This window comes from Mycteria americana, chromosome 15, assembly GCF_035582795.1.
Source record: "Mycteria americana isolate JAX WOST 10 ecotype Jacksonville Zoo and Gardens chromosome 15, USCA_MyAme_1.0, whole genome shotgun sequence".
NCBI lineage: Eukaryota > Metazoa > Chordata > Aves > Ciconiiformes > Ciconiidae > Mycteria > Mycteria americana.
This window is the reverse complement of record NC_134379.1, coordinates 7,974,447-8,001,959: the sequence shown is the minus strand read 5'-3', so window position 1 is coordinate 8,001,959 and position 27,513 is coordinate 7,974,447. Positions and strand designations below refer to the sequence as shown.

Here is a 27,513-nt window from a genome sequence, read left to right as displayed (position 1 = left end):
GCCCCGCAGTCCGCGCGAGCTGCGGGTGCTTCAGTGTGCGCGCGGCCGGCGCGGCGCTTGGTCTCTCTCTCTCTTTCTCTCTCTTCCCCCTCCTTCCCTCAGCCCGGTTAAGCGGCCGCCGCCGCCGCCATGGCTTCGGGTAGGTGCTTCCAGGCCCGGCGGGCTGAGGGGATGTTGGTGGCGGCTCCGTTTCTCGTCGCCTAAACGCGGGGTGTGTGGGGGGCGCGGGAGGGTGGGCGAGCGCCATGTGGCGCAGGTGGAAAAGGCCCGCGGCCATGTTAGGGGGGAGACGCGGCCCTTTCCCCCTCACACACCCTCCCGTTCGCCCGCTCCGCGCTCCCTGCCGACGGGGAGGGGGAGGGGAGCCACGCCCCCGCTGATGGCCCCCGGGGCCACGCCCCCTTTCGCTCGAGACTACGCCCCCTCCCCGGGGAGCCCCGCTCCGCCAGGCTGCCTGGACCCGCCCCTTTACGGCCGGGGGCGTGGCCAGGTCGGCCACGCCCCCCTGTGTCGCCACGGGGTGGGGGGCGTGGGGGCAGGGTCCCATTGGGGTCACCCGCTCGGGTGTTGCGTGGGAGGTAGGCCCCCTTTTGGGTCTAGCCCCCCCCCCATCCCCCCACCGTGTGTGGGATCCCCCTTTGGCTTGTGCCACACAGCTCCCGGGGTGAGATGTGGACCCCGTTTTGGTTCATGCCCCCCATTGTAGGTGTGTCGTGTCGTCCCCCCCCTTTGGGCCGTGTACCCCCCGGTGTGAGATGTAAGCCTCCCCCTTTTGGGTTATGGTCCTTCCCCCGTGTGGGCCCCCCATTTGGGTTGTATGTGTATGTCCGTCCCCCCCCCCCCGCCGTGTGAGATGTGGCCCTGCCTTTCAGTTGTGCCACCCCCACAGCATGGTTTGTGTGCTCCCCTTTGGGTCAACACCCCCCATGGAATGCAAAAGCCCCCTCCCTTGGATTGTGTCCCCCCCTAGCATGGGCCATGCCCTCCCACCCCCCGGCATGGGACCCACCTTTGTGTCCCCGTATCTGCTGCGTCTGCTCTGCATTCTGCTCTAGTAGAATGCCCCCCCCCCCCGAGGGTGCCAGCATAGGGAAGGGGGTAGCTCCACAGCCCCCTGATGTGGGCTTAAAAATGCACTGGATGTAATTCTTTTCCCAATGGAGGCCTTTAGTTGAGTATGGAGACAGTACGTCTGCTGTCCCAGATGACTTTGCACAGCCCAGCTTCTCCTGGGGCTTCTGCGAGCACCTTGTGTTGCTGTTTCTTCATCCTTTTTGAGGCAAAAATGTTTCGGTCCAACCAGCAGTGATGCCCCGGTGAAGCTGTGGATAGGTAGCGTACCCCAGAGTGGCAGAAGGAGTTCCAAGGCTGTAAGTGCTTTGTGGAGTGAGCCATGTTTTGTTAGCGTTGAGCCATTTTAGTGTTGTCTCACGTTACATATATGAATGATAGAGAATGAAAACAAAACAAAGCAAGGTATGTTAAAGGAATCCTTTAATGCAAGTAACAGTTCTTTACCATGAGAGTAAAACATGTCCAAAGGTACTGTAAAATGAGTTCAGACGATGAATTCTTCTACTAAATGAGTAAAGTTTGGCAGTAAACTAAAACCACTTTCTTCACAGACCTCAAGTCAAGCACCTGAGCGTCTCCTCTCTTTTTACTCTATGGCGATGCTCAAACATGAGATTCTTTTTCTGTTGAGAATGCTACGGAAACAATGCTGCTTCTTTATATGAATTACTTTGTATGAGAACTTCAGTTTTCAAATGTACGCAGCAGATTCTTCTGTCTTAAGAGGAGTACACTTCCTCAGCAGTGCAAGGTGACTAGGCTGCTATGCCCCACTTCATTCACAGGAAATTTTTCCATGAGCTTTTTAAACATTCAGAAAAAATGTGTATCCAGGAATTTCCAGAATAACCTGTCTGTTGTTTCTGAAAATATTTACAGACTCTTGTCCCCGTTGAGCCCACCAAAATAAATCAATCAGAAGTCTGTAGACTAAGAGGTACAACAAAGGATGTAGAAAAATGTATGAATAAAGGAAATTCCTCTGATTCTGTGTATTCATATTTTACAGGCTCCTTATGTGGTTGCTTGCAAACTTTTTCTGAAATTTTGTGGTTTGGCAGAAGTTCGTAAGGGAGAAGCTAAGGAGATTAAATGTAGTCCTTCAATTTATAGTTAATTACATTCTTACTCAAGAATTTTTTCTGATAGAACCATTAATATTCTTTGCTTTAATTAGCAGCATTAATGGCATATAAATTTTAGAGTTAAAGCATAGTTTTAAAATGTGGTTACCTATTTAATAGTAATCTTTGTGATAATTTAAATTGAAATGTAAAAATTTGACCTTCATCTCATTAAAAACAATAAACATGTTTGAGTTGCACTTTTACGTTGGTTTTTTTAATCGCTTTTCATTATGAAAAGGCACTGAAATATTTGTGTAGCAGTGCAGAAGGAGGGGAATGTTTCACATCTGAGTGAAACTGCTTTATAGGACATGTGAAATGAAGTATTATTTCATCTCATCTTAGCTTTTGGTAAATGTTTCTCTAACAGAATATGAAATTTGATGCTTTGTGTTGCTTTGAGGAGATACTTTACCATTAAAAAATGTCTGAATAGCTTAGGTGATATCCTCATCTTGGAAGTATATGTGCTTGTGTTTAAGTATATGTGTAAGTACTGGCAGGGTTGGATTTATAACCAGCTGAGAGAGAGGTATAACGAACAGACTTTGAGCAATTTGATGGGTGTTTTGATTGGAAAATGGTTATAGTCGTTTATAGTTTATGACGTTTACCCTGCATTGTAATTCACTCTTGGTTTTGGCTTTTTAGTCAATTCTAGGTGTAGAGGTGAAAGAGTGAGTGGGGGAAAGACTGAAATCAGGAATGAAAACAGGGAAGTTCTTAATAGTTTTTATTAGACTGCGACACCACAATATTTGTACAAATTCTTGAAGTGATATGAAAGGAACAGGAAAATTGCAGGGCTGTTATCCAGAGTGACAGTACTGGTGAGGCTGGTAGAGAAAGGAAGAAAGAGTTTGGTTTTTGACAAGAAGGTGGGAATTTCAAGCAAAAATGTCAAGGGGAATCGAGACTCCTGCGTAGAAAAGCGAGGTCGACAGAGGCCGTGTAGTTAAGAAGTTGGTAGGGCGCAGAGCAGCCTGGGGCGTGTGGTACCTCTGAAGAGGTGAACCCTGCTTGTGACCAGCTGAATTCTGAAGGGTCTGAGGTTGATGGAGCAATGGTGTGTGTTCTGTGTGTCTGCACCTGTTAGGTGCAGCTGGCTTGGGAAACGAAATCTTTCCCCTATATAGTAAGAGCTTTTAACACATAAAAATTTGCAGTTTTGCAGAAGACAAGGAAATCCATCATTGTGCAATTAACAAGATAAAATAATGTGATAAGCTAATTCAGTAAAGACAAAGCACCCTATTTAAGAACTGAATTCCAGCTAGCCAGTAGTAGAGTTTTTCATAAGGTTGATAGCTTTTACAAATTAGATGCTCTACTTTCGATACAAGTCAAACCATTTAAATGAGTTTTTTGTTCTTTAACTTGAGGTCATATTTTGAAATTCACATTCTTCCAATGTGTTTCAAGAATCGGTTTCCGTGATAAGAGGTTTACGGTTTGAGCTATCAGTAATGTTTCTCTTTTTGCAATATGAAAGAAGAAGGGAAATGTCATGGTTCCTCCATCCCTGATTTTACATCTCCAGATTCTGCCTGTGTCTGCGCCCTTTTGCTAGGCAGAGCTTTCTTACAGCATCTTAAAAAGGGGTTCAGTAGGACTGAGCTCCTTAGCTTCACTTGAGTAATTAAGCTGCTGCGTTCTGTTCATTGACGATGGCACTGTATTCGATAGCCATTAGAGGGGGTTGTGCAGTCCTGAATATTTGAAGAGGAGCCTTGAAAATGGAATTCAGATCCTTCAAAAGGAAAGTTCAAAGCGGCTATATCTGTGTCCTGTCCCCTGCACCCTGTGCTCCTGTTGTCCCGTTCTTAGCGTTTTCTTTTTTTGTTAATAAATAGGAGGCTGTCTCATTCTGCAGGGAAAGTAGCTGCATTGTCCAGTGTACTTGAACCTTTCTCCCTCTCCCCAAATTTCTTCCTCTTACAGTAGGTAGAGGAATAACATGTTAATTGGAAGTTCTCAATATGACTTACTTCTTTTTCTAGATTCTGGAAGTTACAGTCAGTCTGGGGGCCAGCAGAGGTATGTGTGAGGTTTTTTGCTGTTAGCAATTACATCTGCAAAATAAAAGGCCATTTAAGATTCCCAGCATGATGCTTGAATCTTTGGGCATGATACAGTGTTGATACGTTTTTGGAATTACAGGTGCAGAAAGCTTGCTGCCCTGGGTCTTTATTAAGATGTCTTATAGAACAGGAAAAAAATTTATATTCCTGAAGGGAAGACAGTAAGCAGGTTTAAATTGGAATGACATCTTTTAATAGTAAAAACTTTTGAAATGTCATGAATATAGAGAAATATTTCTCATATGACTGCCTTAAGCTGTTCACTAAGATTTTAGTCAAAGGTTATACAAGTGTAAAGATGATGGGCTATATAGATGTAAAATTTTATTTTTCCATTTTATTTTCCTGTTGGAGGGAAATTTTTGTTGAAACCCTCTGATAACTGGTCGTAATTGTGAAATTTAAAATCCAGTTCATAAAATAGCTGCAAGTTTGGGGCTTGGGGGGGATATTTTGATCAGTGAAACAAAAGTGTTTTTATGGAAGTATGAAAATCACAGCTGATACTGACTGTGCTAATGAAGGTCCCAAGGTTCTATGCATATAGCACTGTGTGAGTTTGAGTTTATATCTGAGTATGATATGAGTTTCAGCACATGGTTCTTCTGTCAGTTCACGAAGTCTTAAAGTGGCAGAATAATGAGTAAGTATAATCTAAGGCTAGTGTGGTTTTTGATGATGTTATTGTTGAATAGTCCAACATATACCAAATTGACAGTAATTGATTAACTTTATAAGAACATACTGAAAAACTTAAAATGCCTTGGTTTCATATGATGAAGTTTTCTGTGACTCTGAAGAATCTGTCAAATTACAGTAAGCCCAACTTTCATGTACTTTAAATTTACACTTGAAACAGAGCAGAAATTAAAATAAGCTCTTCTGGCTTCTGACAGTCAACTATGGTTATCGTTAGTTTATTGATGCAGTTCTAATATGCCTACAACTGCAGTACTTGTATTAAACACCTATTTTGGAATGAAAACAAACTTAAAATATCACCAAAAATACCTTTGCTTTCCAACCCATGTGGAGGGCATTGTAAGCATTTACTAAATGCATTTTTCTCTTGCAGCTATTCGTCCTATGGCAATCAGAGCAGTCAAAATTATGGACAAGCACAGGTAAGTTGAAAGCAACACTGTGTCTTTCAAAGCAGATGTTCCTTGAGTAAAAAGAATTGTTCCTGGGTGACCATATCTGGGCCAGGAAGAAGTCCATTCTCAGCTGTGCTTGATGTTTGCAGTCGTGTCTAGCGAAGGAAAACTGTAATTAGCTGCTGTGGAAGCGACACTTATTTGAGTACGTTCTTTAAATTACAGGGATATTCTGGTTATGGGCAGAGTGGAGACAATTCATCCTACGGACAGAACTATGGAAGCTATCATGGGAACTATGGACAAAATCAAACAGGTTTGGCTAGCTTGTTACATTCATTGGCAGTAATTAAAAGGTGAATATTTGCTAAAAATTCTCTTCCTCAATTTGCAGGTTATGGACAAGATTCCCAGGGATATGATGATGAATCCAGTTATGAAAATCAGAATCAGAGCTCATACAACCAGCAGTCTTATGGCAGTCAGGGGCAGCAGAAAGGGTCGTCTAGAGGGTAAGGAAGCTGAGATTAACAGTATCTATTTAAAGAACTGTCTAGTAGTTGTACATTCTTAGCTAGAGCTATAACAAATTTCCTGCTATCATTGCTAAAAAAAGGACAAATATCTGAAAATCCACATTCTTAAGACATTTTTAGTGCCTGAAAGAACAGGAGGTAAGGGAAGAATATTCCTTGATGTAAGGAGGATGGATGCAGTTATTTTGAAGTCAAGCTGTACGGGGAGATACACGTTAGAAAATCTTTGGATAGTGACTACGATGAGGAATGGACTTGGTAGAGAGTATTTTTGATTAAGAAAAAGATAGATCGACTACCTCTCCAGTCACATTCTTTTGTATAAGCTTACAGTACTCCTTATTAACTTCAAATAAGCTGTTAGCAACGCAATTCTTAGCTGTTCTTAGATTTGTAGACTTATTATCTGGCTTAGAATGCGTGTTTGTGGTGAAAGAAGGGGAAGGGATTCGGAAATATCATTTAAGAAATATCTTTTCTTTTTCCAACTAAGTAGGATTCTCGAAACATCATGGTTTTATATCCTTATCAATAACTTAAATATGCATATGTGTACTGCACTCTGATTCAGGACTTCACGCTATTACAAATGTATTTCACTTGTTAAGTGATGTTGTACTCGAACCAGTTTCAGGAGGATTAATGATACAACTTTTAAAGTATGTTGGAAAATACGACCGAACTTCCCGTAATGACTTATAAGGCCACTTTATTATCTAATTTACAAGCTTCATGCATACACCCCAAGGTTACTGCTTGCTGCATTAGATCTTTATTGAGGATCATGTGATCTCTTTAAAATACACTGTCATGTACTAAACTTCATTCTTGTGTCCAAGGTCCAAATATTTCTTGTATTTTTTTTGCAAGCTGATAGAACAATCTGGACTTCAGCAAACCTGTAGTTGGTTTCTGGTTTTGTAGTTACTATTACAAAACATCTTAATATAAACAAGCAAGGTCTTAATCTGTTAGCAGTAGGTGCTGTTGCTCAGAGTGTCTTTTTTGCATCCCTAAAGAAGGCAGGAACATGGTTAAGTTTTGTTTTGCTTTGCTTTGTTTTCTGGGTGTTTATTAGGGCTGTACAAAGGTACAGGACGAGGCAATAATGTAGTTTTTAACTCTGTAGACATCTAGCGGGGAAAAAAATGCAGTAGGGCATAGATTCTCCAACAAGTTGGTTTTGACCAAGAAAATGGAAAAAAGACATTAGAGGGAAACTTTTCAATGTATGGTTGTAACAAGTAAGGAGAAACTGAGAAATTAAATTATAGCAACTTTGAAGAGGATGGCCACAAAATTGTAGCTCTCGTATCCTAAGGGAGGGAAGGAAGGAAAACCAGCAAATAGTGAATGCTCTCAGTGGTGCTTCCTTTGTGATGGTGCAAAGGCTAAAGTGGAGCTTACTTTTTTGAAGTGAAGATATTAACAAAAATCTTCACAATCTCTCTGCCACTGGGATTAGTTATGTTAAAGCTAAGATCTAGGCTAGAACTGGGAGAGAGCAGACTAGATGGTATTTACACCGCTGGGATATTTTGAGATTGGTTGGACCCAATGGACTTCATCTTAGAGTGCTTTGAAAAGCTGGTGGAAACTTTCTGTAGGCTCTTAGATTTGTTTGTTTGTTTTTCTGAGACGTTTTGGCTCGCAAGTAATATTGCCAAAGACTGGAGGGTGGCAAATGTAGTGCCTCATCTTTTGGAAACGGGGTGGAAGCAGGGAGGAGGAAGAAAAGAAAGGGCGGCAGAGGTCGGTGATTAATTTCAATTACTGAAAACATAATACGGTTAAGCCGCAACTAAGTACCCAGGGGGAAAACAAAGGTATGAGTAACAGCCAGTGTTTCCTCAATGCAATTTATTTCTCATAAATCTATATAATGTCTTGCTATGAAAGGGTAACTCAGCTGGAACTATTCTCTTATATATGTGGATTTCAAAATACTTTTATTTCTGCCTTGGACACTGAAGTAGCCTAGGGAAGTATGGGGTAGGTGAGATTTCCTTGTGATTGCTATGAAGTTGTTATTAGTCAGAGAAGAGTTACGACTCCCTCTTAGAATGTATAGCAACATTGTGCTGGAGTATCCTAGATGTGATACTGGTCAATGTTGCTGATGAAAGTTGGTGGCATAGTATACATAGATGGCACTAAAGTGGGAAGAACTGCAAGTATGTTAGAGGACATCACAAGAGTTAGAAAAGTTCTTGGCAAAATGGTAGAACGCCCAGAAAAAGACAGATTGCAATTCAGTGAAAGCAAAATTTTGGGATTTTTTTTTTTTTGTAGTCGGAATTATCAGCTGCACCATACAACGTGTGCAGCAGGGGTCTTCCTTGCAGTTCTGTAGAGAAGGATTTGGCGTTTAGCAGGTCATGGGCTATTGGTCAGCCATTGTCATGCTACTGGGGAGAGGGGAGAAAGCAAGCATTGTACTGGGGTGTGTAAAGGGAGTGTTGCTGTTAAGTTACATTTACAGTGGAAACTGAGGATGTCTCGAAAGCGATGGTAACATACTGTTTTCTGCCTTGCTTTTATTGGAAGCCAGATATATCCCAATAGAGATGAAACATAGAGTATTTTCATATCTGTATGCCAGTAATGACTGGGAGGTAACTGTGACTAGGAAATTTTAGCAATGTCATGGATTTTCAGCCATTATTTTGCTCTCTCTTCTGTGAACATTTAGCTATTAATACAAATTCTGTTTATTTTAAGTGGAAGAGGCTCTTATGAACAAAAGTCAAACTATGGTCAGCACCAAAGCTCTTATGACCAGCAGTCAAGCTATGGACAAAACCAAGACTCTTATGACCAGCAGTCAAGCTCATATGACCAGCAGTCGGGCTATGGCCACCAGGGCTCATATGACCAGCAGTCGGGCTATGGCCACCAGAGCTCGTATGACCAAAAGTCAGGCTATAACCAGCACCAAAGCTCATATGGCCATTCTCAGCAATCCTACCAGTCTCAGAAGGGAAGCTATAGCCACAACAGCCAAGGTAAAATTCACAGGTTGAATTCAATATTGGCTAATGACATTGAGCAGAAACACTGTGAAATAGTTGGATTTCCTTCCACAGACAGCTGATTTGATGAATAGTTAAAGCCCTTTTTCCATGTTGATATTCTTGGGGAATGTTTTATTTGTTAAGACTTTCAAAACATTATGCAGAGATGAAAAACTGTTGGGGCCCCAAAATTGTTGCATTTGCATTTGTTGGAGGCAGCCTTACAGAGTCCATGTCCCTGAGTTCTGCAAATTCTAGATGGAATTTTCTTCTAAGCTATTTTGTACTTTCTTCCTGCATGAGGGTGACATGTCTTGATCAGTCATGAAGAACTTTTGCACTTCACATTCCAGCTTTACGCTGTGTAGGTGAATTCTGAGATAGAATGAAATGAGAAGTTTAAGATCAACCGTTTTTTTGCAGTAGCTTCACGCAAGCAGCACAACCCACAGTCTTTATCCTTGTTCTGTCTTCAGTGATGTCTTTTGCAAACTGGGAAGGCTATATGGAAGTAGAATGAAAAGTATATTTTAGACAGTATGTGTTTATGTTTGGAAAATGGAGTGTAATTAAGGTACAGAGTGTTTACATTCCGACATACCTTGTGACTCTGGAAGCCAAGGGAGATAACTGGGAAAAAAAAAATCAAACTTCGCTCCGTTACTTTTTGGCATAGATAATGTAAGAGAGATTTAGGAGTTGATGCTTTCCAGGTTTAAATGGCAGACTTGAGGGTGAAAAAATATGTGGGGTGGGAATTTTCACTGCACTGCAGTTTGCATGCACTACAATTTACTCGTGTTTTGTTTTGTTTTACTCATTCCTTCAGATGATCGTCGTGAAAAGAGTAGGTATGGAGAAGATAATAGAGGATATGGCGGGTCACAGGGAGGAGGTAGAGGGGGATATGACATGGATGGAAGAGGTCATATGTCTGGATATAGGTAAGTGATCTCATTCCAGTGCCTGCACTTCCTTACCCTTGTTTCTTATTATTTAGCTGTTTTTAATTTTTGTTTACTATATGTCTATTCCTACTGTCGTTCAGATTTAGATTTCTAAAAATGGAAGGTTTCTAAAATTAAACCTTTCTGTACTGCACAGAAATGTATTTTGCCTAGGAAAAGCTTTTAGGTTCAGATAGATTGAGACCAAGCATTTGATTGTTATGACACATAGCTGCATTTTATTTACATGAGTTGCAATACAAAAACTGCCTGAGCCCATCCCTTGAAATAAGATATTTGAAAACCTGTAAAAATCTATTTTCAATGACAAGAAAACCAACAGCCAAGGATTGAGAAAGTTTTATAAAATTCATAGCTGAGGTAGCTAACATTTTAGCAGGGAAGTATTTTGACTTTACAATGACAGATCATTACACTGAGGTTGGCTAATTATCTTTCTGCTTCCTAAATAATTTAGGAGTAATTTAGTTATAACGTAACTTGTTCTTTACTGGTTTTTTTTCAGTTTTAAAATTCTATTACAAGACAATTTTTATTGGTTTAGCTGCCAGTCTAAACACATTTATTTTAGGTAGATTTTAAATACTAACAATACTGTTACCCCTTCTGCCATTGCCTTAGGCCCTGTTCCTGTCAAGAAAATTTATGCACATATTTAATTTTGTGCTTGCAGATGATTTCATGCATAGGTCTGAGAGATTGGGACCTTTGCTTTAAATCCTATTGAATTAGGCCAGATGACGTTATTATTTCTTAATAAACTGTCACGATTGGCTGCCCTTTACGTACCTCTGTGAAATGGTTGGGGGTGTAGAGTGCTCATGGATGCAAAGTAAGAATGTTGAAGCTTCCCGTGAGCTTTGAAGTGTTGCTTGTCAGCACCACTTATCCTTTAATAGGCTGCACAGTTCTGGGGTATTGCTACAGCTCCAGATGAAGAACTCTAATTATACAATGCTGTTTGTTTGAACTGATCTAATTTAAATAAAATAATCCAACAGTGTGTTAAGACTTGGTTACTTTTTAAAGTATTTCTTTTTAAACCATATTTTAAATTTGCCTGCTCCTAAGGTGGTCCCAAATTGTACTTTATGGCTTGCTGTTTCGATGACGTAGGTGGACCCTATCTCTCCTAATTAGGTGTGGTAGCACAATTACAAAAGCGTATGAATAGTTATTTTATGTTACAGTTTGCTGGGGTTTTATATAATATAAACTTAACTAGCAAAGTAATTTCTAAGTTCGTTTTCAGTTAAAACTGAACAGCTTTTTAAAATTAGCTTTTCTGTGTGAATGAGGGATTTTCATGTTCCTATGATAAAATCTGGGTTTTTAAAAAATTGTTTATAGGTGAGCCCTTTTCAATAAGAGGAATGAATGTGAGCTTCAAAAAACATACTTTTGGTAGATTTTATCACTTGGAAACAAACTTCTGTCTTTGCAAGATGAAGTAAGATAAATTAATGTCTGTGAAAATAAAGCCTCTTCCCATATTTTTCCAAAATGTAAGAAAAATTTTGTTCACACATCCATGTAGATAACGGTACTTCAGTGGACTTGAAAGCCAAAAGAAGGAAAAGAGTGGAGGTGAATGGAGAAATGGGGGAAAATACAGCAAAGTGGGAAGACATTGATTAGGAAGTCTGTCTGCTTCTCTTAAGTGATGCAGTCTTTAATGTTGTTTGCAGTGAAATTTTTCTGAAACTACGGTGTCATATATGTTTATTCAGTCCTTCTGCATATTATGATGGAGGATTCTGCTTCTGACATACATATTTTACCAAAGTCATGCTTATTAGAAAAGTGTAAAAGGTTAAATTAGATAACAAACTGTATAATCGAGGGGAAAATAACTTCTAATAAGGTAAGAAACCATGTTTAGCCCTGTGAAAATGGGGGGTTTCAGGGTAGTATTTTGGGTTTGTCTCCTTGGGTTTCATTTTTTGGTTTTTTTGTTTGTTCGTTTGTTTTTTCCTAAAAGCAGCTTGTGTAGGAACGTCAAGTCTATCTCCAGTAACTAGTTACTACTTTCATTTTTTTACTTTGATCACATTTTAATGCTTAACATTAAATTGTGGAAATTCCATAGCCATCAGGAAATCCTCTATCTAAAAATCTTGTCTACACAGGTATTTGTACTGCTGTAGTAATGTAGGCGTTGATTTTTATAGTGGTTAGAAAATGATGTGTAAATGAGTTCTATCAACATACACACACAAAAAATTGTTCCTTGACATTACAAAAAAATTAATAGCTAACTTGAGACTATAGCGAATGAATCTCTTCTGTGTTAGCTAGTAATAAAAATGTTGTCTTGACTGGCATTTAAATGCAGGGAGAACTTGTTGCAACTTGTTCATCAGCAAGAGCTTTACCCAGTCATTGGTGTTCTTACAGCTGTATTGCCTGAACTGCTCTATAGTGCTGGTCATCAGTGCGTCCTGTTACAGGCGTCATCGCTGACTTGCTGCTGTCCTGTACTGGTGATACAGTGACTTGGGCTGCAACATCAGTTCTCCCACAAGGTTCTTGAGAGTTGCATTGGCCCGTATAAACTTACCCTGCACGTAAGATCTCTCAGAGCAGTCTGCAAGTGCAAAAAATTATTCTGGAATACTTGGGGCAAAATCAAATTAGCATTTTTAAATTTTGAGAGCTTTCATTTCTTTGAATAACCTTTATAAAAGTACTTCAAAACATAGTTGCTAATGTTAAGGTATGAACTGTTAGTCTGAAAACTAGAATGACTTGAATACGTACTGTAATAAATGCTTTCAGCACTCATTTTTCTTTTGTGCCTGTTCAAAGTCATGCAGCACTGAGAAGAAAGTATCTGTCGAGAAATTGCTGTTCAGATTCCCTAGCTGATATCATTATGATAGAGAACATTAATTTTCTTATGTGTCAGATGTTCACTTTTTAATCTTAGTAACTTTGGGTTTCAAAATTATTCTTCAGATTTTTTTTTTAATGGTCTTGAATTAAATCTTTTGGGATTTTTAGCAGAATTTTTCCACCCTTTCATTTTGAAGCTTGAAAAATTGATGATCTTGCTAATTTGTATTCCAACTAAGAAGCAGACTCTTCTTTTTTTTAAAACCCATAGTAGGAGAGTCTCATCTTTGAGCTCTTTTCGGTTAGAAAGCAGGTACACCAGGTCTTGAGAATGCAGAGTTGACTCTTAAGTTAGTCTTCCAAGTTTTCTTGTAGAATTAGTCACCTTTTTGTTAGTCCTCATCTGAAAAATAAGGAATTAATTGCTTATTGTGGTTGTGGGACCGAATTGTTTTGGTTAGCATGTAAGTGGGAAATACAGTAGCAATACAAAGCAGGTTTGTTTTCCCTCATCTTGGGAAAGCCGTGCAGGCAGTCAGGTAGCCATACCGTGGCACTGCCCTTCTTTTAGAGTCTGGGGATTAAATGGGAGAGGCTTTGCCTTTGAATCTGCTCACGCAGTCTGTGTTGGCGGAACTACGTAGATGCAGTTTAGAAAAGGATTTACCATTGGGTTAGGATTCGTCATAGAAATCCTAACTTTGCTCAGCATAGATTTTTTTTTTTTTTTTCCCTCTTGTGCAGATTTGATGTTGATGTACTATAAACAAAAGTTACCTATGGAGCTTAATTGCTATATTAGCTATTATTAGTGGGAATTAGCTTATTGCGATATAAAGAAACTACAACTTAGTGCCAATGTTTTTTACAACAGTGCGGTTTGTGTTCAGAATTAATATTTTGACTTGTAATGTATATGCTTGAGCTTAGCTTTATATAGACTTCAGAAAAACATGAACAGAGGCAATAAATATAGGCACCAAAAAAAAAAGCTATCTGTCAGTGACTTTATTGGTGCACTAAGCATTCCTTTCTTGTTTTTAAAAATACATTCTTACGTGTAACTCCCACATGCTTGGCAAGACACAGATGCATGTTGGAGGCTGAAATTTGGTTCCTGAATTCTTAGTGCTACCTCTGCCAATATCTGATCACTTTTTAAAGTGTATTTCTTGTATCTGTAATGTTCAGCTCTCCATGTAACTGTGCCTATAATTTAAAGAGTCATTCCCAGCTGAAGTGAGCAATGTTCCGATGAACTCCATTTACACTCAAGTAGGTGATGTTTAAATATATGACTGAATATAGGAGAAAGGAACATCTGATGACGTTTCTTTCATAGCAGTAAGTTTTTGTCACTATGAATGGTGCCACGTACACATTCTGGCTGTTTGAGGTTCAGTCTCTTATTTTATTATCTTTGTTGGTGGCATTGCTGAATTTTAGCTACCATGATTCTAACATCGGATGTTAAAACCCCAGACTCTACCTGGTCACCCATCTAGTTGGTCTGTGTGCAAGACTGGTAAAGCAATAGACTGTGAAACACTGCAATTACATTCTTCCACATGTTCTGTGACAATACTGTGGGAACTTAATTCAGTCGCTGAGATTTGAGACTTACATTTCGTGTCTCAGCAAGAGGTCCATCTGAGACCGTGGCATCGGCTGCTTGCAACCAGTTTCTGTGTTTGACTTCGCTTGCTGCAGCATATCCACATGCCTCCTGGGGATCTTCAGTAGCTTTGCCCAGCAATCTCAGGAAGGTAACACGCTGCAGCTCTATAAATCACATATGAAATGGGACTTAAAAATGGAGGAAAGCGTGAATCTATCATCAAAGGTATCTGTCACTGAATTGATACAGTTTTTGGTTGGGTATGTGAGACTAAGCAGAAGATAACGTGCCGAAGCATACTTGGGCAAAAACATATTTCTACAGACATTAATTAAAAAATTAATTAAAAATTGTGGATTGCACTTGTGAGTTCAGTGTGTAGAATTACTGTATCACAAAGTTAGAAATTAGGCATTTGACTATGACTTCCTTTACGTTTTCTATATCCAACTCTATCACTTCTCAGAATCATGGTGTGCACATTTTACCCCAGCATCTTGGCAAAATCCTCACTTCCTGTAAAATCCTGGCTGTGTTGATCACAAACTTGTTTTCTGTATGTTTTTAGATTGTTGGGGTTTTGTAACGTATGTCTCTGCTGCTGTATACTTTCAAATCAGAAAACATACATGTGCTGGATAATGCTGTCCTGATGAACTGGGACCACAATCTAGGGTTGGAAAACTTTGATAACATTTCCATGGTTGATGGAAATGTTATTGTTATTTCTGAGTTAAAAGATATTTCTGAGTTAAAAATATCACTCTTGTTATTTCTGAGTTAAAATCCTAGAAGATTCAGCAGGCATCCTACTGAAAATTGTTGTGTTATAATGAGAAGTTTTTTTAAGCTAAAGTGGATTGGAGGTGGCAGAAAGATATTTACAGTAAATTTTATGATCACCATTGTGTTTTTATCATCAGTCCTTGAAAATAGCCAGCCTTGAATAAAGACCAGCTCTGACATTGCATGTAAAATTCATTCATTTTACTTCTTTAATGAGCAGAATAGATTACTTACAAGTAAATGACACTGCAATTTAGCATTCAGTTTTTTTCTGTGGAGAAGCAATTTTAAATCTGCAGCAAAAATTTATTTTAAGAAAAGTCCCAGTAAAAGTGATAGTCTATTGTGACCAACATCTAATACTCCTTATGTATACTGTCACAGAATGTCAGTCACCCTTCAAAGAATGTCTCTCTTAATCCAGTTTTGATAATATCTGTTGAAACCTTATTTCTTTTTTGTCCCTCACTTTGGGCAGATTTGCTCTCATAAATGTTAAGTGTGCAGTACCTCCCATTCATGACTTTGCATTTGCTGTAACAGAAAGCAGATATACAGAGTACCAAAGAAGTTACTTCCTAATTTTATTTCATTGCCTTTTGCTGGCATGCTTGTGTCCCATGTTTGGACTCTGATGTGTTGGCAGATATATTGAATTAAAACCTGGACTGACTTCCAGTTGTAAAGGGCATCAGTGAAGAGGCTACTTGTACTGGCACAGTGGTTCCAGAGCCTGGAGGTAGCCCTCTGCATCAGGGTTTGAACTTAACACTGGCTTTATCTTAGCTGCTGAGTGTGAAAGCTATCAGGATTAGGTGAAGCTGCCTAATTTTCAGGTGGCAGCTGTGTCCCCCATGCAAAGGAGGGCAAGCAGGCAGTTGTACATGGCAGTACGAGACAGTCTTTCTGACGCTTGGTTATTGACTTTCTAAAAAAATCCAGTGGTTGTATTTTTCCTGAAGGCTTTGAATATTGATTATATTGTGTTCATAACATGGATGCAATTAAAAATGCTGTTGTGAAAAATCCTCCGAGTACGAACATTTACATTGAAAAGAGTGAGGGTTTATTTTCATGCACATAATTGGAGGTGTAACATCCTGTTTAAAATCCCCTTCTAACATTTGAAAATTGATATGTGTAATCTCTTAACTTGGTCTACGTTTTGTGCCACAGGTTTCAGAATGAATGAAATAAAACTTCACGGCCTCTGCTTTTGAAGCTCACATACACACACCTTCTCTGTAATGCCAAGTGCTAATAGTACAGTAGGTCCCCACAGACGCTTTCTCAGAGAATGGCTGATACTGCTAATTTGTCCTCCGTATATAAATGCATAACAATGCAGGTTAATTAACTTTAGCTCTTCTTACTTCTAGGAAAGTACTAAAGTACTAATTATTCCAAAGTAGCAATTATATCTACAATTAAAGCCCATTAACCTTCATGAAAATAATGTTTCTGTTTTAAAACCCAGTTTTTAATAGCAGTCATTTTGGCTTATGGGGTGGGAGAAAGTATTGAAACGACGACATGTGTATGGGTTAAAGTACTCTTTAGGGCTTCTCTTCTCCAGTGCAGCACCCTGTGCGATTATTCACTTTCATGTAATTTAATCTTTGAACATGAATGAGTAGTGAGGAGAACATAGAGATGGTGCTTTAGCTGCTAGACAGTAACTCTCAACTTGTGATCAGTTAACTGTAGATTGAGCCTTGGGCTCAGCACATAGAGACTTAAGGAAGAAATCATTTCTTCAATTTTTCCTCTGCAGTGGTGGTGACCGTGGTGGCTTCAAAAATTATGGTGGTAAGTGCCGAGTATCCAAAAATGTTTCAGTGGAAATTCTTTATAAATCTAAAAGCCACCAATATCTTTTTACTATCTAGTAGAAGCATTATAGCGTTTTGGTGAGGCTGGTGTGTTCATGAGTTTTAATAGCCAAACTTTTTAGCAATAAACTGGATTTCTACTTTGTCAAATTGCATGAAAGAATTTGTGGAGACAGTGATGTTCACCGGATTTTTTTTCTTTTCTTTTTTAAATTTTTGTTACAAATGCTTCTTAGAAAGGTACTAGAGGTAAAAAAAAAAAAAAAGAAGTGGTAAACTGCTTGGTGATCTGACAACCAGCATTTGCAAGATAACACCAGCATAGCATCAGTGTGGCAACTGCCACATGCTGCAAGTTAAAGAACACGTTAACGTCCTACAGACACCTTCTGTTGAACGTTTTAATCTAAATATTCTCTAAATCTCCAGTTAATGTTTTAGATCTTAGATGCATTACATACATACTTTAAATATTTTCTTGTCTCTAAAAAAGTTGCTTGAAAATGTTTTGCTAAAAATAGTATTTTTCTTTTTTCTTTTTTTTTTTTTTTTTTTTAAACCCGTTTCATAGGTCAAAGGGATTATGGACCGAGATCAGATGCTGGTAAGAAAACAAGCAGTGGGTGGGAGTGGATTGTAGCTCTTAGGTCATTGCTTTTAAAATGTATGTCTAGAAAGATGGATATGGTTACAGTTCCCATGGCTCAAAAGGAAATTTAGCTAAAGCTTGTCTTCCGTGAAATACATTTATTTTATTCAAGTGCATGTGAATTTTTGGATGTCTTTTCATGCAGCAAGTAAGAATTTGCTTGAGCCAAGCAGCTGCTTTCACTGCTATAACACTTCTGCTAAACTTGTGTTATTTAAAACATACACTACTTTGATGGGTTTGGATGTCCTAGCTGCATGGACAAGTTGGGTGTGTGGCAGACAGCTGGTCAGCTGTTGAATGTATTCGGTCTCTGATGTACTGCAGCGTCTGAAGGTGCTGTGCATGCATTTTTTTTTAAGTTGCTGATGTTAACTTCAGAATTGTGCTCTCTGATCACTTTTTATTTCACGCAAGACTCTTTGGGATTTAAGGGTCTGCTACTGGGCAGTATAGACCTGAGCTTAAAATGTTGCTACCACAAAGATGCATGGTAAATGTAGCTTATTTTTTAATAGATACAGAGTCTGACAACTCTGATAACAACACTATCTTCGTGCAAGGACTTGGAGAGGATGTTTCAACAGATCAAGTGGCAGACTATTTCAAACAAATTGGTATTATAAAGGTATGTGAAATGAGAAATCATTGGTAAGAAGGAAGAGAACTTGCAGAGCTACTGTATTGGAAATGTACTGGTATCGTTCAAGGCAGATGCTCTCTCTGACTCCCCAGCAGTTGTAGATAATATTTTTATCTGAGTTCCCAGATGACAGCTCTTTTGTAAGCTGGCAGCACTAGCAGCTTTTTTTCTAGTGACATTTAGATTGCTTTGTATCTCTTCTTTAGTATTCATAACCCTTAGCACTGACACTCTATCCGTTGTACCACCCTCACACTTCAGCAAGTATGCTTCTGTGTTCTGTGGTTGTTTCTTCTGTTTCTGCAATTCTAAATTAGGGTTTCCTGCACTTGACCTCATTTTTTTAAAAAACTGGGCCTGTCATTACTTCATGGAGAACAACTAGTCAGTATCCTTCAGTCAAAAGCATCTGTTTCTGCAGGCTAGCTCCAAGAGAATCTTCTTTCTAATGACAGTTAGCTGTTACAGTTTATGCTGTGAACTGGCTTTACCAATATTTCTCCTATGCTAAGTGTACGACCTTTCTTTTCAGACGAACAAAAAGACTGGCAAACCTATGATAAATCTTTATACAGATAAGGATACTGGCAAACCAAAGGGAGAAGCAACGGTATCTTTTGACGACCCTCCTTCTGCTAAAGCAGCAATTGACTGGTTTGACGGTGGGTGAGAGTACATGTTCTTTTTGTTATTTATGAATCTAACAAGCAGTGGAAGAAGCAAATCAATAACCGCATTGGGAACCGCATGCTACTTTTTGTTTGGCTTTTGTTTTTTGGTTTGTGGGTTTTGGGTTTGGGTTTGGGTTTGGGTTTTTTTTGGTTAACAGAGACCTCTATTTCATGGTATTTTGTGTGTGCTGGCTTTCTCTCTCATTTGGTGGAACAGCAGCTAGTGATTAAGACCAAAAATGTGTAATGAAACTGTTAGGGTTTGCTGCTGTACCTCAGTCATCCCTGCACAAAGTATGAGAGACAGCGTTCATGTCACTCGGGAGATTGTAACTTCTTGTTCAGACCAATAGAGCTGTAACCAGTGTTAGCAGCTGGAGGGATTTCCTACAGTGTTGTTATTGATATTATTAGTGCTGTGGTGGTATTTTTAGTTTGGCAATGGTTATGGCAATCTTGTGCAAAGTGCTTTGTATATATGCAGGGAAGAACAAGGGTTTTTTAAATTATGGGTTCGGTGGAGGAAGAGAGCGGATCCCAGAAACACATTGATATAAAACTCTTCAGACTTGATGCAGGAAATAGTGATACTCTTTTGTACTAGTAGACTTGAGGGGGGGGAGGAAGTGCCTGCTCCTGTGACCTTGTGTGTTCACAGAATTTTAATAATATTCAGCAGAAACAAAAGGACATACTCTGCACCTGGTGTGAAATGGTAGTGCGTAAGAAATCTGGCATGGCATGCTATCTGATGGTTTATATCTTGTTGATAAAATGCAAATTGACTTTTGTTTAGGAGGGTAAAGCAAATATGACTGTATTAGGCACACATTGCAGTCCTGTTTGTTCTGTGATAAACCTTGTATCTATGAAGAACTGAGACTTTGTATTTTAAAAGTTCTTGGTTTTCACCTACTTGGGAGTATTTAATTTTTGTGCTGGCTGTTGAATTGGACAAAAGCAGTGTTGCCTGACTTGGGGGAAGAACAGAGTTCTAACATCTGAACTACTTATCCATGAACGTGGCCAAAAATCTTTTAAATGTTCTTATGTGTCTAGTTAAATTGCAACTTACAGATTGCATTTAAAGTTAAGAGAAATATCTGTGGATTTATGGAGAACCTAGCAAGTACCTCAGTATTTGCCATCTCACATTTGGACCACTGTTTTCAAAAATAAGAGCTTTACTTCAGACTCCCTGTGTCTTAAGAGCTTTGTATTCAGTCTGTATGTGCAAATTCACTTCTGTTCTCTTGAACCTGCTGCTGTGGTGTTGGGAGCTGTACTGATCTTTCTCTCACTTTCTGTCTTTCCACAGGAAAAGAATTCAATGGCAATGTTATCAAAGTTTCTTTTGCAACTAGAAGGCCTGAATTCATGAGAGGAGGTGGAGGTGGTGGACGTCGAGGTGGGACTAAAATCTGTAGAATCCTTGCTTTTGCATAGTTAAATGCTTTTTAACTATTATTGGTTTATAAAAGAGAAGCTGACTTTGAAGCAGTGATTCATCAAAGTATATGGGCCTTTGGGATTCTGCCATGAGAGGGAGTAATAAGGAGTGTACCCAGTTAAGTAAACTGAAATCTGTAATCTCTTTTGCACAGCATAGAATTTATGCTCTCCTTTTGAACTGGAAAGTCTCCAGATCATGTCTCAGCAGTGCTTTTAAAGAGATAGTATAACAATGAAGTTGAGTCTATACAGGCTCCCCATATATAGGTGTGAATTCCCAGTGAGTATTTGATGATTATAGCAAAGCCTTGGGATACTCTGATGTTTCCAGATGATATTAAGCAGGGTAAAGTATTCAACTGCTACTGACTTAGAGCAGCAGCTGGATGTCTGACTCCTTTAATTAGATGTTAATCTCCCTGCTTCTCTGCGTAATACAGTTTTGTCAGTAGTCCACTGAATATTAATTACCATTTTACGGGAAGCATGCTTTGTGCGGTGGCTGTCAACAAATTTGAGTTCTTAAATTGGGCAGTTCTGTGGGCTGATAAAAAAATTATACTTCAAGAACTTCAATTGGTATAAAAGTTCTTAATCTTTTTGATGCAGAAGGCAAGAACTGTGTTGTCCCTGTGCTTGTGTCAGATGCATCCTGGGATTAATCCAGAAAGATTTTTTTTGTTTGTTTGTTAAATTTTTGTTCTGTAACTAAGTCTGGCCTTCTGTGATTGATATTATACATTGTGAAATCTTTATGAAATTTTATTAATGCACACAGTGGGTTTATATTTACCCACTGGCAATTCAAGCGGATAAAGTTTTGGTTTTGTGTTTTTTGGTGTGGGTTTTTTTTGTTTTTATTTTTGTTTTTTTTCTCCTGAAAAAGAATTTCTAAAAGACATGTGGTGGAGCAAATTCTTCTGGCCACCATGTGCTATCCTTGCTTCTTATTTTTCCCCATCTGCCTAGGTTATGTATCTTTCCATATGAACATGTGTATTTCAGCTATGCAGATGCATTAACTTCAGGACATAGAATGCTGTTGAGATTTGGTGGTGGCTGAAACTTCTGTTGTCATTTGCCCAAGTCTTCTAGTTATCTTGTAGCTAGTAGTAAATCAGCTAGTAGATGCTGAATTCTACAGTGGTACAACTTTCGTCATTGGCACTACCTGCTCCTGTCAGAGTTCCTAGTATGGTTTCAGAGGCTTGCCTAGTAGGGATATATTTACATTAAACACTTACTCTTTCTTCCACCTGAAAAGTCTGTCTGTCACTTGGGTTCTGACGCCAGTGACAGTCCTTAATAAATGTTTCTCATGTATAGGTCATAGCCACTTCCCCTCCTTTATTCTGATTATAATTTTGTCTACAGGTTCACGAGGTGGATATGGAAGAGGTGGGGGCTTCCAGGGTAGAAGTGGGGAACCCAAAAATGGTGATTGGGTTTGTCCTAACCCGTAAGTGTCATTTTAATTGGGCAGTGGTGTTTCATGTATGCTCTCTGAGTTTCTCAGCAGCTAAGTCTGGGAAATCCTTGTCTTTTCTAGGGCTTGTGGTAATATGAACTTCGCTCGCAGGAATTCTTGCAACCAGTGTGGTGAGCCCAGACCAGAAGATTCGCGTCCATCAGGAGGTTTGTAAAAACAACTGCATCTCTTCTGAAGCATTACAAGTGTTAATGACATCTGCAGCTTTTTGAAAAACCTGGCTGATGTGTCGGTTTGCATTTTCCTCCAGATTTTCGTGGGAGAGGTGGCTATGGAGGAGAAAGAGGGTATCGAGGGCGTGGTGGCAGAGGCGGTGATCGGGGAGGTGGCTACGGTGGTAAAATGGGAGGAAGGTAAGCAGTTTCTTTGCCCTTGCTTGCTTGTGTAGCGTACGGACTGTGGAATTGATAGGGACTGTGGGAAAAGTGGTGTTTGTGTGCATGCACGACTGTGCTATGAAAACATTAACTACAGATAGGAGCTTCTGGAGAAAATAAGCCAGTGTTTGCCTGTTGAGTGTGTTTTGTGAGCATTTTTGGATAAGGCTATCTAAACATAGAAGAATACACAGAAGTCGGCACAGAGATGTTTGGCTGAAGGGACTATTTGTTATTTGCTTAAGGGATTCTTTATAACTTTTTATTTCCCTTTCAGAAATGATTTCAGAAATGATCAACGCAACAGACCATACTGAAGACCACTGTGAATGTTTTGTTTGTCTTCTTGATGCGTTTGATAGTGAAATTGCCAGAGTTTTGCCTGCCGCTTCACCCATGGCCTCTTTGGATAGTGGAATTGAGTGAAACTAGATTTTTATTTTGGTGGGAGGGACTGGGGCGGTTTGGGAGGATTTTTTTTAAGCAAGACATTGAAATTTAATCTTGATTTCAACATTCTCCTCTTTTCTTCACCCCCCCCATACCTTTTCAACAGGCCCTAAGAAGGAAAAGGATAAACTGTAAAATATTGCCAAAATATGAAGTGTTTTGTAATACAACAATAAATGCTGATTGTTTTATTTGTGAAATCTTACTGTTTCACAATTACTTCTGCTGCATGCATTTCCTTACATATTCCCTGTCTTCCTGTGGTATGACCCAAGTAGTAAATAGGGTCTTGTTTGAAATGGCACTGCTGCTTTGACCCTAGCTCTTGTGCTGTTTGCAAAAATCTGCAGTTAACTCGGTGGCAAGCCTACTTGCTATCCGTACCCTCTATCCCAGACTTGCAGACTTGTCCCCTGCTCCTTTCTTATTTCCCTCTGAGACCGAAGGCCTGTGTTGCTGGCGTTTCCTGCTACGCGTGCTTTGGTGTGCCCCGCAGCCTTCACGAGGAGCAGGCAGATGGCAGTGTGTTCTCGTGCTGCCAAGGAGCATATTGTGTGCAGGCCAGGAGAAGAACTCAAAAAACAAGGTGTGATGGCTTCAAAAAAAAAAAGGTAATTTGCGACATATTGCTGTACCTTTTAGTTGCTGCTTTTGAAGTGTGGGTGATGGAAAACAAGTGTGTGCAGCCGTTTCATCTTCAAGATAAGATGCAGGCGAGGTCCTGTAGACACATTGTAAGCATTTGGGATTCAGCGCTGAAGCCGAGGTTTGAAGAAACAAGGGAGGCTAATTTTCACTCCTCCTCGGACTAGGTCACTCTGCACGCTGCAGAGGTGGGTTGGGGGCAATCTGTGAGAAGCTAGCACTGCCACAGTCAGCTTTGTGTCCAGTGCTACCTTTTCATCACAAGCCTTTAAGAGAGAATATCTGGTTGTGCAATACGCCAGTGGGCAAAACACTACAAATGCAAGTTCTCGGCATCTGTAGTTACAGTCTTGATAACTGGGTACACAGCTGCACCATATCCATGGCCTCTCACAAAGAAATGAACAAAAATTACTTTTGTTAATGTTTGTAAGCAAACTCCCTAGCTTGGTGTACATTCATGGTCATGGTAATGGTAAGTTCAAATTGGGCATTACCTGTGGCTGTAAATGTAATAACTGTGCTGTGCCTTTTTAAGGTTTCTCCTGGAAAGCACGGGCACTGTCGCTGCTCTGTCAGAACAGGCATTTGTCACGAATTCTGGACGGCTTGTTCATCTTAAAACAGTGGAATTTGAGGTATATGTGTATTAGTGACATTATAAAATTTAAGGTATGGGTGAGGCTTTAGAAAGGCAAATTGTAGACAAATAAATTCAGTATCTGCTGTTTTGCTTAAGATTTAAGATCTGAGGCCTGACACTCCTAACTTGGTTCTGCCAAAAATGAGCTGGGCTAGAAAAGTTCGAGTGTTGATGGTTTTTAAGCTAGCATGATTATTTTGAGTGAAGCAGGCTAGAGGGTGCTCTCGCATGCAGCTGCGTTGGCAGATCTGAGGCAGCGGTGGCTGCTGGATGGGGCAAAAGAGGAAAGCGGTGATAAGCAGCTGAGGACAGAACGGGATGTTGCTGCCTAAGGTTTCTTCCCCAACACAGCTGCGCTGGCACGTCGCACTGCGCAAACACCGCCTTGGGGCTGCACCTTGAGCCCTCAAAGCTGTGCAGGGAGAGGTAGGAATGGCCAAGCTGAGCAAAACCCAGCTGCGCTCCGGCAGGCGCGGTGTCGCCTGTCTGGTCCCACGAGTTGCCTGGTGGGACTCTCATCCTTTCCCTCCTGGGGAAAGGAATGGTGGTTGAAAAAGCTGGTACTTTCAATATTGGGAGCAACAGTTCTAGCTCCCTTTAATGCTGACTCAACTTCCAACCCTGCTTTCTCCTCCAAGCTAAGAGCACTTATGTCTTTAAACAGTCACTACCCAACTGGATGACTAAGTAGACCAGTATTCAAGTAACCCACAAAACTGCTGGAGCTGTCACCACCTTCACAGCTTTTCCAGCCTGGCAACGATGCTGAACGTTTGTTTTGTTTATGTTCTATTCTGCATCGGGGCAAAACACAACCTGTGTTCTTACGTGTTTTTTAAGACAGTGAAGACATCATCTTCACCAGCTGTTTTGTCTTACGGAAAACTAGCGGGTCAGACAGAGAAAGGGTGGTACTAGTTTGATGGCACGTGTGGTTTTTAGTTGCTTTTGGTGTAGAGAGAGTTTAAAATTAGAGAGGCCTGGGAAATGATGTTTTATAAAAGCTGTAAACCCAGATGACGGTTTAACTGTCATTGCCCTCCAGCTGTTTCGGTAAGTCCTTTAGCACTGCAGTTTTTCTCAGCAACTGCCTAAAGTTCAGAAGGGTAAGCTTTAATGAGGGTAAAAGAAAAGTAAAAAGCTTAGAAGAAAAAAATCAGTAACTAGGATATTAAGGATTGAATGAATTTTAGCTCTTCCTGACATGGTAACATTTGCTGTTAACTACTTGCTCTCTGATTAAGCAGACTGCTCTTTTAAATACAGGGCCTTACAGTTGTGCTAGGAATATTCCTGCATTTAGTTAGATAAACTGAGCAGGTTGCATATTTAAGTCAGCACTGCTGGCACTGCGACTAGCTGATCCTGTTTCTAGGGAATTACTTGTAATACTGTGCAAATAAAATGCTGTACTAACCGTCAGCACTGTTCATAAGAAGACTCAGGGTTTTACAGATGCTAGAATTGCTGCTTTTTCTTTTTAAATGGGTGAGGAAGGTGTCCATCGACAAGTAATCTTTTAACAGACCAGCAGCTGAATCAAAAGGCATATCTTGCGAATCCTACTTTGAATTTATCTTCAGTATGTGCTCTGTGAGAATTTGGTAGGACTTCATGTAATAAAATTGCAAACTAAGGACAGACAGGGCTGCAGATCTGTCAGTAGGTAGAAAACCAAGAGAGGCTATGTCAGCAGAAGGAATGGGTTCAGGTTGTCTGAGCTGGGAGCAGCTATGCTCTGCTTCCTTCATGTCTTTTTATGATCTATCCTCCAATACATTTTCTAAATGGCAAGGTTTTAGTTTTGGAAATCAGTCCTGTATGGAATGCTGGTGGTTTATTTATAAAAACACATCTAGCACTTGCCAAGCTCAACAATGACTTTATGGAGAAAAGCATAACAGGGATGCCAATGTAGAAGAGGCATATGATCATTACAGAGCTGAAATGCAACAAAAATAGCTAAACAATTTAAGAGACAGCCAAATAATTTCCATGCTGGCTCTATACAGCCAAACCCACCTCACCCTAAGAAGTAATGCAACTTAATAAGTTGCTCAAATACCACAGTCCTAGAGAGAGATATGGAAGCTGTGACTGAAGCCAATAGCTCGAGTCTGGGGCTTTGAGGCCAGGATTCAGCCGGTGCTGCTTTGCCTAATCTAGAAATGATAATTCCCATTTCCAGGGTAACAGAGAGCTCGTGTGACGTTGTCCCCAGTAGATGGTGATGCTAACGCTGCTGTAGAAATTGCTTGTAAAGCTGTTGTAATAAAACACAGCTGTCAGAATGCACCTGAAGTTGCAGAAGGGCTTGGAAGTCCACTTTTCGTACTAATACAACGACGTCTGCTGGAACTCAGGTGACACCCTGATGCTAGAAAGAGAGAGGCATGGTTTTAGCTGTCCTCTGAGCAAATAACTGGTGAGATTCAGTCAAACTGCTCCAGCAAATGCAGTACAACTTGTGCTGATGTATTTGTAGGAGGGTTCGTGAGCTGGATGCAGCCTCTCTTGACCTCACTGACTTTCCAGGAACTCTGCACAGCCCAAGGATAGTATGTACAGATTTTGCATTTTCTTTTTTTTCCTAAACACCCTTGTGATAAGTATCTGTTCCTGGTGCTATTCAAGACAGGATGCTGGGCTAGATAGACTTACCTAACACATTAAAGACAGGGGGAAGTCTGTGGACTTGTCAGAACTTACCGTGCACAGATGAAGTACCCAAGAAAACTGTGTCTAAGCAGAAGAGCTTTACCCCTGTGACAGTAGAGCCAGGGGAACGTAAGCTTCTTGTGCCTTTTTAAAGAATGTGACTCTTGCAGGCTAGGGTTGCTGCCCGTACCAGAGGGCAGGAGGGACAGCTGGTTCTGTGCCTGTGCCCGTCTGATCTAAACTGATCCCAGTTTAGATCTGGTCCCAGATCTGGCCACCCTTCAGCAGCAGGATTAGTATTTTTGACGTTGCCTGACGTGGCACCCAGCGAGCCATCCTACTGCTCCCCAGCTGCTGCAAGTGGTGTTGAGCAACAAACATTTGAAGAATGACCGCTCTCCAGAGGCGGTGTCTCGAGTGGATGAAATGGAACCACTATGAACCATTTGAACGTGTTCTTAGTGCAAAGCATTAAACATTTTTAACTGGCAGTTCTTGTGCATTACATCCATCCTGGGTAGAAACTGCCACGGAGGAGTAATGGTGTTGCTATTTGCTTATCAGTTGTGGTAAACATTAAAAGCTGCTCTGAGAAGTTTCGTGTCGCTCAAGTGCTGTTTCATAATGTTGGTTTATAAACTCCTCTTGGAGCTCACCTCTGCCGGGATCCACTGGCGGTTCAGCTGTTGGCTCCGCAACGCTCAACCGCTCTGTCGACAAACAAGTCTCCGTGATTCCAGACTCCGTGTCTGTGATAACGGCATTTAGTTCTCCGTGATGTTTTCAGGTTAATATGCTGATGTTACTACATTAGGAACCCTCTGGGTCTCCAAGTTCAAGCTGTGGAGGCATCTTAGGAAAGGGTTTT

At 40.3% G+C, this 27,513-nt stretch overlaps 1 protein-coding gene across 3 annotated transcripts; it reads left to right on the top strand.

The window, feature by feature from the left end:
• Positions 1–27,240, top strand: TAF15 (TATA-box binding protein associated factor 15). Of its 3 annotated transcripts, XM_075517702.1 has the most exons (18): positions 1–139; positions 4,202–4,238; positions 5,358–5,406; positions 5,605–5,695; positions 5,774–5,891; positions 8,637–8,920; positions 9,759–9,873; positions 16,911–16,945; positions 17,540–17,572; positions 18,136–18,245; positions 18,793–18,922; positions 20,250–20,339; positions 21,758–21,842; positions 21,933–22,018; positions 22,123–22,225; positions 22,527–23,982; positions 26,473–26,545; positions 26,816–27,240. In XM_075517702.1, exons 1-16 carry the CDS (start codon positions 130–132, stop codon positions 22,564–22,566), a joined length of 1,416 nt encoding a protein of 471 aa, XP_075373817.1. In that variant the 5' UTR covers positions 1–129; the 3' UTR covers positions 22,567–23,982; positions 26,473–26,545; positions 26,816–27,240. The 3 variants fall into 3 exon arrangements, with proteins under 3 accessions (XP_075373817.1, XP_075373816.1, XP_075373818.1); XM_075517701.1 differs by having other exon boundaries at positions 26,473–27,240; XM_075517703.1 differs by lacking the exons at positions 4,202–4,238; positions 16,911–16,945 and having other exon boundaries at positions 6–139; positions 26,473–27,240.
• The last annotated feature ends 273 nt before the right edge of the window (positions 27,241–27,513 follow it).